This window comes from Palaemon carinicauda, chromosome 3 (genome assembly GCF_036898095.1).
Source record: "Palaemon carinicauda isolate YSFRI2023 chromosome 3, ASM3689809v2, whole genome shotgun sequence".
NCBI classification, from domain to species: Eukaryota; Metazoa; Arthropoda; class Malacostraca; order Decapoda; family Palaemonidae; genus Palaemon; species Palaemon carinicauda.
Window position 1 is genome coordinate 121,065,177 of NC_090727.1, and position 12,500 is coordinate 121,077,676.

The following is a 12,500-nucleotide window of genomic DNA, read 5'->3' on the forward strand; positions in this document are numbered from 1 at the left end:
AGGCCAATGCAGTGTACAACCCTATTGTTTATGCTATCAGTCATCCCAAATACAGAGCTGCTATGGAAAAGAAGATTCCATGCCTCTCATGCGCTACTGAAAGAGATGATGATGCCAGCAACGCCTCTGATGCCACGACAGTTGCATCTACCAATGAAAAGGAATAGATATCTCCAGGAAATGTGCCATTAAGAAGCATTGAACTGCTTTATATATGATATGACGACGAAAAACAACTAATTGTCCCATTTCCGAAGCCAAAACGATGGCAACGATCGATTTCGATATCCAGATTTTATTGTTTTTCTTTTCATGAATACCTTAATAAATCCTTTGCATTAAGAAAGAATCAAAACATCTGTTTAATTTTCCTTATCTGACTTTTGATATACACTCAAACTTGAGAGTAACAAATTTTATATAATAAGAATACAGGATGATTCATATACTAATTTACTCGGAAAAAAATATATTGAAAACCGTAGAAATATTATGTCATTTGTTGAGACCATTCCAGTTATTTTTATATATATATTATGCTATTTGTCTACCTGTATGCAATAATCGACTTTTCTCTTTAACATTCGGAAAGACTTTTTGAAAGAGATTGAAACTACAATCACAGTATATATATATATATATATATATATATATATATATATATATATATATATGTATATATATATATATATATATACATATATATATATATATATATATATATATATATATATATATATATATATATATATATACAGTGTATATGAATATATATATAAACAGAACCTTGCATCAACAATGTAAGGACCCTGTCTAGGGAAGAATACCTTGCTGTGTTACTAAGAAATTGATTAGAATAAATTTGCCTATAATACAATTTTTTGGAATTAGAAGATCTGAGGCATCTTATATAGATTTAGGAAAGTGCCATATATTTTGCTTTGAAGAACATGAAATGAACTTAAGATATATTGAGTTTTCTTATTATCAAAAATCTTGCAGGAAACAGAAATCCTTTATATAATCGAATGTCAGGATTGAATATCATACTACATCAGAAGTATTATATGAGGATCATTCCAACCTTGGTGCATAGGTTGGAAACAATCTAAAGATCATGAACACTTTATTTTTATGAAAGAAGCAACATAGAAAATTGACATGTAGAAACCCAAAGGGAGAAATAAAAAAGAAATAGATTTTATTTTCAGTGAAAAATTTAATCTGTTTAAAGATGTTACAGTGTTACACGAGTTAAAATCAAGCAGCACAAAATTAAGAGAAGTAATATTCTATTTGTCTTAATCTAAGGAAAGAAAGAGAAAAAATTATTCTAGAAAAAAAAAATAAACCCTATTGTTGCAAGAAAAAAAATCTGATGATTTTAGTTAAGTAATATAAAATAGACTCTCCCAGATACAGGATGCAATAGAAGAAAGTGAAGACGAAATGGGCATTAATATAAAAAAAAAAATGTATTAGGATCAGCGCAGGAGATAGATGAAAAAGTTAAAAAAAAAAGAAAAAAAAAAGAGATCAAGGAAAAATATTAAGAAACCCCAAAAACTTAATAAAGAAAACATTGGTGATGGGGTTAAAGTCCAAGAGAGATGAAATAGAAATATCAGAATTATCCAAAACGACGTACTAACTTAAAGACCAAGACATTTGTAAACACAGTCAGATCAAAATTACGGAACACCAGAGAAAGGAAAAAGCATCATAGTAATGGAAAGAAGACTTGGAACAGGGTGCCTACAGTTATTTGCTTTATGATGGAGGGGTAAAGATTGCAGAGACTTTTTATACAATGTTATAAATTAATGATATAAGAAATAATTTCGCCAATAAAAATGATTAAATGACTGAGTAAAGAAAGCATTAGAAGTTATGAAAAGAGGCAAAGCAGTAGAAGATGGTCTAATAATTGATTTAATAATAGATGGTGGAGGTTTCATCTCAGTGAATCTGTATACTCTACAGCTCTGAAAAGCTTTGTCATTATACTAATTCACAAAAAAGGAGGTAGAGAAGACCTGAAAAAATAATATCCAAGAAGTTTACTCTAAGTAATACATAAAATATTCACAAAGATCATATTAGGCTAAATAGAATGACATCTAGACTTTAGTCAATCAAGAAATCAGGCACGCTTTCGTAGAGGGTATTCAACAACTGACCATATCCATGTAATTAGCCAGGTAATGAAAAAGTGTACAACGTATGACAAACCGCTAAGTATGGCATTTATATACTATGAGAAACATTTTGATTCTGTCAAAACCTTAGAAATAATGATTCTGTCAAAACCTTAGAAATAATGGAAATCCTTCAAAGATAGGGGTTAAAAGAGTTGTAGATATCCATACGGGAAATACAACAATTCTAAAATTACATAAATATAATTATAAAATTCCCATTGAGGACGGAGTTAAACTGGGAAACCCCATCTCTCCTGAGTTATTCAGTGTGCCAAGAAGTAGTCTTTAAGACTTTAGATTGGAAATATGTAATCATTAACATTAGAGGGGTATATCTTAACAACATAAGATTTGCAGATGACATAGTTCTGTTTGGTGAATCATGGGAGGAATTTCAAAATATGATAGATTTGAAAAGAGAAAGCAAAAATATTGGTCTGGAAATAAATATGAGTAAAACTAAACTAATGTTCAATGAAAATGTATGGAGACAACAAATAAGGGTTATGTGGGAGCCTCTAGAGATTGTTAATGAATGTATATACTTCGCACAGACAGTAATTGTTTCCTCAGGACATGGGACTGAAATTAAAAGAAGGCTAAGGATGGGATGGCGAGTTTTTGGTAAACGAAATGAGATTATGAATTGTAAAATGCCACTTTCTCTAAAAATAAAATTATTTAATCAGATAGTCCTACTAGCATTAATATATGTACCAGAAACTTATAGTCTTACTAAAGCCTTAGAACTTAAGCTAGTTATAACTCAAAGAGCAATAAGATATAAAGATGGTAATAACACTAGTAAACAGAAAATGAGCAACATGGATATGAGAGCAAACTAAAGTAAAGAATATTCTACCAACATGTAAGAAAAAAGATATGTACATGGGCAGGATATATGAAAATGACAGATAATGGGGACACAGAATAACAGATTGTAAATAAAGCAGTAGAAGGAAGAAAAGACAAAGGGCTGATAAACTAGAAAAATTTGTTAATACAGAATGTCATAGAAAGACCATAAACAGACAGGAGTGAGAGTACATGTCTGAGGTCTTTGTCCTGCAGTGGACTGGTAAAGTCTGAAGATGATGATGATGATGATGATATAAGCTTTTTATGCTTATATATATATATATATATATATATATATATATATATATATATATATATATATATATGTATATTACGGCTGAAGAATTACATACACTCCCGAGCTCCAGAACTCACCTGTGTATATTACAAAAGTCTGTTACACTTGAAAAAATAGTACGTGAGCTCTGAGAATATTATGTAACTCCCAGACGGCAATATATAAAATAACTAAATATCCAAAGGTCTCTTATGTAACACTCAAAACAAAGCTCGGTAATTACTTAGTATAAACTATGTAAAAATAACCTCTTACTTCGGTTCTTAGTCAGGGATATAAGCAAAGCACTGTTAGGAAATATTGGTGATCGAAATAAAACACTCTACACAACAATAAATATATTCTATAAAAAGTTATAACACTCTGCCCTCGTAACTTTAAAATAAAGAGTAAGTCTAATTCGAGAATTTTCATGCGCTTTCTAACCACGTGGAAATAAAAATTCTGTAATTCCTCGTGTTCAAACCTCGTGTGGGTCATACAGTATACCTAAACGAGATTACAGAAGACTTCGTAACAAAATACATGAAACAAAAAGACAATTCTTAAAAATAATGTAAATTTACATATACTGAAATGAATGAAAATACAATTAAATGAAGGACGAAAGTCTTATGTAATTTACATACATTACTTAAACCTACATGAGTGGAACTCACCTTACGAGCTGGGTATACATCTCTTGAATACACAAATGAAATACATGAATAAAATATTTATTATCATACAAAAGCAGCTTCGTAAGAATATATAACATACACAACAGGTAATGCAGCCATTTTAGGTCCGCTGCAGGACAAAGACCTCAGACCTTTCCTTGTTCTTGTTGAGTTTGGCCATTTCATCACCACGTTGTCCAATGCTGATTTCTGATTGTGGGAGACTTTTGTCTGATTGCTCACAGTAAACCAACCTAGTATTGGTGGCCCTAACTAGTACAGTTTAGTTGATTATAACAATACACAAACTCTCCCCACTTTAAGGTTGAGGAAAGAAGTGGAGTCATACCAAACCAGTACAACTGAGGTACATGAAGTTTTTCAAACCGCAGCCATGCATTTACGGTCTGCTCTTAAATATCTGGAAAACAGGAACCATTGACCATATCTCACAGAAAGACTTAGTGAAAGTGCGTGTAACTCACCACCAGAGGCTAAACAGTTTCTTTTTGCTAGAGTCTAACCAGGCAAATTGAAATATAGGTTGACTTGTACGCTCAAGATATGGAGCATGGTGTTAGTCGTAGTTCTCAAGTTCCACCAAAACACATTTTGTTTCCATGTGTAGTGAAGGACTGGGACGACTGAATTTATTCAGATGCTGAACAAGCTAGGTCATGGTGTGGCATACATGATGATTGAGGAAATGAAACTGCATTGTGACTGAGGTAAGTCTCTGCAGCCAATGGGTTGGTTGCTGTTCCAGAGCGTATTCATCCTCAAGAGTTTATGACAGTTGCATGAGATAATATTAACAGAATGGAGAAGACAGTGACTTGAGAAGGAACTTTACACAGAGTAAACAGCATTGCAGTACAATGTAGAGTCTTTGGACCATGGTCAGTGAAAGAACAAGAACCTGGCATTCCCCTATCCAAGCAACAAAGCCTAAATGTGGAAAACATCCCATTGCCCTTTTACATATCTGGGGAGAGGATGGGTCCACATAGCTTGAAGACGGTCGAAGTTGACCGTTCAGATGTCATCAAAACTGCCCTGCACAAGAACCTTATGTGGTTCCTTGTTCGTCAAGTTGCCACATCTGAACAAAATGTCATTAGTTGGACTGGATTTAACATTGTCCCAAGCGATGGTAACCATAACTTTGAGGATATTATTATTTACCTTCCAACCATGAATGCACCTGATAAAGACATATCAACTGTAAATGAAATCCTGAACTATTCTCAACAGATCTGAGATTCTTAAACTTGTGGAAATAGTGTTTGTATGTGACAAGGGTCTGTATGCAAAAACTACAGAGACAATTTGAAAACATCCAAATCAATACCAGAATGCCACCTTGGGAATTGGAGCCTTTCACATGGTATTCAATTTCCTGTCAACTATTAGCAAAGGTGTCCAGGATGGTGGCTGTAGAAGCATTCTTATTGAAGCAGGGTCATTGCTGAAGGTTTCATTACCAGTGTACTGAAGGGTAGACAGTATAACAGAGGTGTCAGATGCCATAAATGCATTATATGTGCAAGGCTCTGCTACAGTTGGCATGGTGGTAGTTACTGCTTTGGATATAAGGAAACCACCCAGAACTCAAAACAGCTGTGTAAATTGGACTAGAAGGGATATGTGATCTCCATGATGTCATCTAATCAAACCTATGAAGAAACTGTGTAGAATGAGCAGGTTCTGGATCTACTACATCACTTCTCATCTTTTCTAGATAAGCTTAAACACAACAACAGTCCAATATCTGAATAATAGATGAGCTATCTCGATATGGTAGTTGTGCTTCTGTATCTCATCTGAGCTTCCAGGGAAGAAAATTGGCATTTACACTTGGCATGTATTCCCTGTTGTTTTTGCATATGATAAAATCAACTACACAAGTTTTCTTCCGTATTACCATACTGAATTATCTTGGCTACCAGAGAGTCATCCCAGCATTCATCATGCATTTTAAGAGGGTCAATTTTCCGTTCAGATAGGTTCACAAAATACCTGTGAATCAGGCAATTAAAGAAACGATCACCAAAGACATCAAAATCCTAGGAGGAACTTGTCGCTCTAGTTTGAATACTGCCGTGATAAGATGCTATCTCATAACAGAATACTGAAGCAGTTACATCAATCTTCTGAGAGATATGTTTTTCATTAACCAGTCACATCTTGAATACGCCGAGTTGCAGCAGTTTTGGATTTTGAAGGACGAGACTGCTGTTTCTGGGATTGTCAACCTGATTGATGGTTTAATGATCGGGTTTAAAAAGTCCGAAGACCTGATAAACATCAGCAATGCTACTGTTTCTCCTGAATCTTTTGCCAAAGATTTACTGTCGGCAAACGTACATGGTAAATAGGCATACTTGTTATTTAAAGCAGTCAGTCTGGAACCTGATGTACCGGAGCTTAAATTTAATGACTTCATTCCAAATATGAAGCTGAGAACTTTCATAAACAGGAAGAAAACTACACTAGTCATCTCCAAGACAAGGAAAGAAATAATTTTCCAAGCAACATCTAACTTGTTTGGAAACCTGCTATTGATGGCTCAGGGGCAGAAACTTGACACACTGGGACCAGTTCCCCGATTTATGACCATTGCAGTTGGTATACCAAGGAAGACTAGCAAATCAGTGCATCCCAAAGCATTGGAAAAAATGCTTTACCTACAAAAGTGATACCACCAAATTCTGCCTGTATAATAGATGGAATGACCCTTGTACACAAGACAAAGTGTGAACTTAACTATTTGGTAACATTGCATCTCTGTAACATGGCCTTGTAGGTGTTGCGGCTAAGACATAAGAAATGTGGGAGACGAGCATAATTAGAGAGATTAATCTGTTTCTTTTCAACAGTTTTTAATTAAACAAAGAAAATCTTCACAAAGAGTACTGAGCACGATTATTTGAACAGTTATAATGCAATTTCACTGGAATTGTTGAAAGTCCCAATACATCAAGTTGAATAATGGGGAGGAATACAGAAAGGGATAGTTAAGGATGGTATAAGAATATGACTACATTCTAAATACTACAAAATTCGATAAGGCCAGGATCGGCCTATTCCGGCTGAACTTTCATCTTCGTTTGAATCTTCTTAAGCTTGATCTGGGGTGTGTGGCACCCAGGGGATCCGTCTCTGTTGGGTCACGTGAATGCTGTTGTATAACAGCAACAGTTGCTATGTTCGCCAATGTGTCCTCTCTGCTGCAGGCCCTGTGGGAAAGAGATTTGACTCAACAATATGACAGATCATCCAAAAATGGAGCCAACCGGATACAGCTCTTGGCTAATGTTGATTTAGTAACTCAGAATCGAGGTTACAAAGCAACGTTTTTGTGTATGCAGTAGTCCGTTATCATTTGTTTCATTGCCCAAATACTTTGACTTACACAAATATTTCCTCTCTTTTGATATCTCTCATATTCCCAAAATTGATGAATGAAGCCTTTTGGTCAACAAACACTAATGTATTGATACATACTGGAAAATATCCATCAAGGATGTTGAACGAGAAGGGAGGTAAACCACAACAGGAGTTATTCAGTTGAAAAATATCACATGCAAACGGAGTGTTTTGTAATGGACCAAGTTTTGCACAAACAATTAAAACAAGAAAGTTCTATACGGTTCCTTGAGCGTGAGTGGAGTATGGTTCAAATTGCCGCAAGAATAGAGATCAAATCTTGTCTAAGTACTCTGCACCATAGAAGAAGAACCGGACGCGCATCTTATCCTACATGCAGCTCATGCCACAGCATAAGAATACAAATCCCTCATTTTTGAGGTAGACAACACTGGTGTACTTGTGCTCTCACTTGCCATAGGTAGTGACGTAAAGGCAGCAATGTACATCAAAGGCGGTACCCATGCTAAGATGGAATACACTGATGTCAAAAAAATGTCAGCCTTCCATCTATAATGCATCACTATATATTCATGCATTTACTGTATGTGACAGTGTCGTTGCATTAGCTGGTCGTGGAAAATTTTATGAACTGAATATATTGAAAAGCGATATTGATGCACAAGCCATTTTCAAACAAATAGGAAGAAAATGACTGTATCTGAGGAACTATAAGCTAAAATAGAAGCATTTACCTGCTAAATGCATGCTGCAAAAACAAACATACAGTGTGAATGATCTTTGCTATCACCTTTTTGATGCAAAAAAGGCTCAGATCGATCCCCACCAGCTTCCACTCTATTCAAGTGCCCTTCAGAAGCACACTTTGAGAGACAACTACCAGGCTGCAAATTGAGAAGTCTTGAAACTCTCCCAACCATCTACTCACCACATAATCATGGATGGAATCTTAACTCTGGATAAGGCAACAAGGAAGAGTTGCCGATTGACTGGTCAGATGGAACACCAGCACCAAAAGCAGTTATGTTGCTTATCTCATGTAACCTGCAACAATGAGCTACCCCATGATGATGAAGAGCCACTAATTATGGATATAGATGTGAACGGCGATGATGAGTTGTACTTTGAATGAATATTAGCCCTAAAAATAAACAGTTTGAATCTACTATTTCAGTTGGTTTCCACAATGCAATGTTAACATAATATCAACTTCATGATTTATAATTTTCATATAACTCTGCTGATGTTGCTTTTGGCAATGATGATGGTGATGGAAATGATGATGAGAGTGAGGATTATGATGATATGTTTGTTGGTCATGTAGTATATATTTATGCTAGTGTATATGTTGATTGTGATATAAAGTACAATATGATTATGATGATGGCAATGATGATGAAGATGATGATCTCGATGATTGTAGTGTTGATGATGATGATCTCAATGGCGTAGATGAAGTTGGTGGTGTTGATAAGGAGCTTGTTCCCTCAAACAAAATAAAGTTATACATCTCATGTATGCTTGATTTCAGATATATACCAGTTTATGTTATTTGCATTATTTTCCTCAATTTTGTTCCAATATGAATATCTGATGTACCAAAGGAAAGCTGAAATACTGTTCTTTCTGATAAAATATAGCTGATAAACGTTATAGAAGCATATAACAGTCAAAAACAATTATAGCTATCAATTTTAGGGGATTTATCAAGTGTTATTTGATCTTTTCAGGTTGCCCTCCCTGAAAGCACTGTAACTCTTATTATTTTCAATGGATTTTTACCCTATAACTTGTTTGGTAATTCAGAGATACCAAGCTTTTATTTGGAATCAAAAATATACAGTGGAAGGTGTTTAAATTCCAATTACAAGAAATGGAGACTTTTGATAAAGTTAGGTTTTTCTGATTTAACCTATTTGGAGCAGCGGTGGCCAACCGGTGGTCCGTGGACCCCTGGTGGTCCGTGACGAAAATTTTAGTGGTCTGCAGAAAATTTTGGATATTATTTCAATTTTGGTTTTTTTAATCCTCTTCAGGAAACCCTGATACAATTTCCACAGAAGACAGAGAACCCAGTGTTGCAAATTTATCATTTTAGGCAGATTTAACATTAAAAATTTGAATCCGGCTTTCACCAGAAAAGAACAGAATTAATTAGCTAACAAGTAATATTAATTAGAATAAATTAAACATCATAAATGAATTTTTCCTGATGTAGTGTAGGCCTACATAAAACGGAACATTCTCAATCTGTTTCATAACCGTATCGAACGCAGTTACCTACCTTCCCTGCTTCAAGAGGAGCCAGGCAACATTTATATGTGAAACTTATCAAACATGATGGATAACTGTTGCTCAAATTACCAATTCTTCCTTTATGTTTTGGCTCTCAGATTAAAAAAAATTAGAATATAATAGACCCATAATTATTAAGGAAAAGCAAGCTGACATTTTGTATTGTTTTAGTAAAACCAAAGATAGAATAACTATTGATAACATTAATACTTCAATTAACCGTGACCTAATCAATGAATCAGAGCATCCACAGTCCTTGTCAAGCACCTTTAGAAAAAACATTTGAACTGGAGTTGAAAAGAAATGATGAAACTTGGATTTATTTAAGATCCTGTTATTGTGTGTTCTGAAAGTCCTTTGCAATCAAAACACTCAGACTAATGAAACCGCATAATATTTTCAAAGAATGCAGTGAAATATGCAAAACAAAGTAGGTGCTTTAAAAGATTGTTTGCTTAAGACATCATTATTAAAGGCTTCTTGTCTGATAGCACTTCATTCAACAGCACTTACAGTCATTGACATATTTTTGGGTTGTCGTAACACAAAGGAAGAAGATCCCAGGGATGGCAATTTGCGGATGATAGATCAGTTTCTAGCAACCATTAAAAATAACATTAAACATTTAAGCGTGAATGAAAAAGAAATCCTCATCGATCTAATATATTCTCAAAAATCTAAATTCCAGTCATCCTTATCAAGACCTCATTTTTTGGCTCTCCATAAAATGTGAAAACTCTTCACTTAGTGAAAGTCAAGGAATTTTTTATTAAATTTTTAACAACCTATTTGTGTGAAAAGATATTCATATATGTCACAGCAATTAAGACTCGCTACCGATCTCGGAATGACATAAAATTTTGCACTAACATAATTGAAGCTTACTTCAAATAAGAATTAGTAAATATCTCACTAAAATTGTGTAATAAACTTGAAATTTACATTTTTTTTATTAATTAAACTTGAACTTTATATGAAATACTTGCATTTAATATTAATACATCAAGAGTTCTCTGTTTGTTATTACCTTCGCCAACTTCTTTGCGGCGAAGGTTATATTATTATTATTATTATTATTATTATTACTTACTAAGCTATAACCCTAGTTGGAAAAGCAGTATGCTATAAGCCCAGGGGCTCCAACAGGGAAAATAGCTCAGTGCGGAAAGGAAAAAAGGAAAATAAAATATTCTAAGAAGAGTAACAACAATAAATATCTCCTATATAAACTATAAAAACTTTAACAAAACAAGAGGAAGAGAAATAAGATAGGAGAGTGTGCTCGAGTGTACCCTCAAGCAAGAGAACTCTAACCCAAGACAGTGAAAGGCCATGGTACAGAGGCTATGGCACTACCCAAGACTAGAGAACAGTGGTTTGATTTTGGAGTGTCCTTCTCCTAGAAGAGCTGCTTACCATAGCTAAAGAGTCTCTTCTACCCTTACCAAGAGGAAAGTGGCACTGAACAAGTACAGTGCAGTAACCCCTTGGGTGATGAAGAATTGTTTGGTAATCTTTGTTGTCAGGTGTATGAGGATAGAGGAGAATATGTAAAGAATATGCCAGACTATTCAGTGTGTATGTAGGCAAAGGGAAAATAAACCGTAACCAGAGAGGAGGATCCAATGTAGTACTGTCTGGCCAGTCAAAAGACCCCATAACTCTCTAGCGGTAGTATCTCAACGGGTGGCTGGTGCCCTGGCCAACCTACTACCTACCAATTTTGATAGGTGTACGTTTGTATGTCTGTGTTCGTGGTTGTGATTTGCATAATTCGAAAACTATTTGACCGAATCTCATAAAATGTTGTGGGATGATTGCCATGATCGAAGGACATTTTAATAACATTTAGGGAGTGATTGAGTCAAAAATCAAGGTCGATGTCACGAAATGGTAAAAAACGAATCACGAAGCTCAAAAACTATTTGACCTAATCTCATAGATTTTGGTGGACAGACTGGCCATGTTCCAAGGACAATTTATGTAGAATTTGGAGTGATTGGGTTCAAAGGTCATGGTGAAAGTCTCGAAAAGGTAAAAAATGTCTTTTTACTACATTTTTCATCAGAGTTTCGTAAAACTAGTGCCAAAATGTGCATAATTCAATTGCCCATCTTGTGATATACAACATGATATAGTGATGCCATTACCCTTGTTTGTATATTTATTTGTTTGTATGTCTGTCTGTGTGTTTTTGCTTCGCATAACTCAAAAACTATTTAACTGAATCTCATGAAATTTTGAGTAATGCTTGGTCATGATCCAAGGACAATTCGATTAGATTTAGGGAGTGATTGAATTAAAAGATAATGCAATGGCCAATTTTCATCTGATTTGCATAAAACTAGTGCCAAATGTGCACAGTTCAATTGCCTATCTTATGATTGTTTTGGGATCAAATATCCACATCATCATCAGGTGTTTTTTCGTGACAAAAGTGGCGTTGGTGAAGGTATGGGGTCTACTGAGTGCCCGTTCTAGTTATTTAAGTATATTTACCTTCTTTCTTCAAAAACTCTTGCTAGTCTTCCGCCAAATTTAGAATTATGCATTTAGTGGTCCATGGAGTTCGGAAGGTTGTCGACCGCTGATTTGGAGAATTTGACAGTGTGTGTATTCGATGATCATTTTGAGTATGAAATCTAGTGATTCTAAAATGCTACCAGGTTTAAATAAAATCCTGAATAACAGGGCTTTTATACGGTAACAATGACCCTTGATCACCCAATTGACTGCAATGGACCTCTGTACCTGACGGTTTTAATGTTTGGTTCGGAAACGTAGGCTTGAAAAAAACAG

General features: G+C 34.8%; 1 protein-coding gene across 1 annotated transcript in view; it reads left to right on the forward strand.

Annotated features, from left to right (window-relative positions):
- Positions 1-355, forward strand: part of LOC137638446 (rhodopsin-like) — a 3,198-nt gene extending 2,843 nt beyond the window's left edge. The window contains exon 2 of the mRNA XM_068370517.1: positions 1-355. This exon is cut by the window's left edge and continues 967 nt beyond it. Coding sequence (XP_068226618.1) covers positions 1-167 — 167 coding nt within the window. The 3' untranslated portion in view covers positions 168-355.
- Positions 356-12,500: the final 12,145 nt, after the last annotated feature.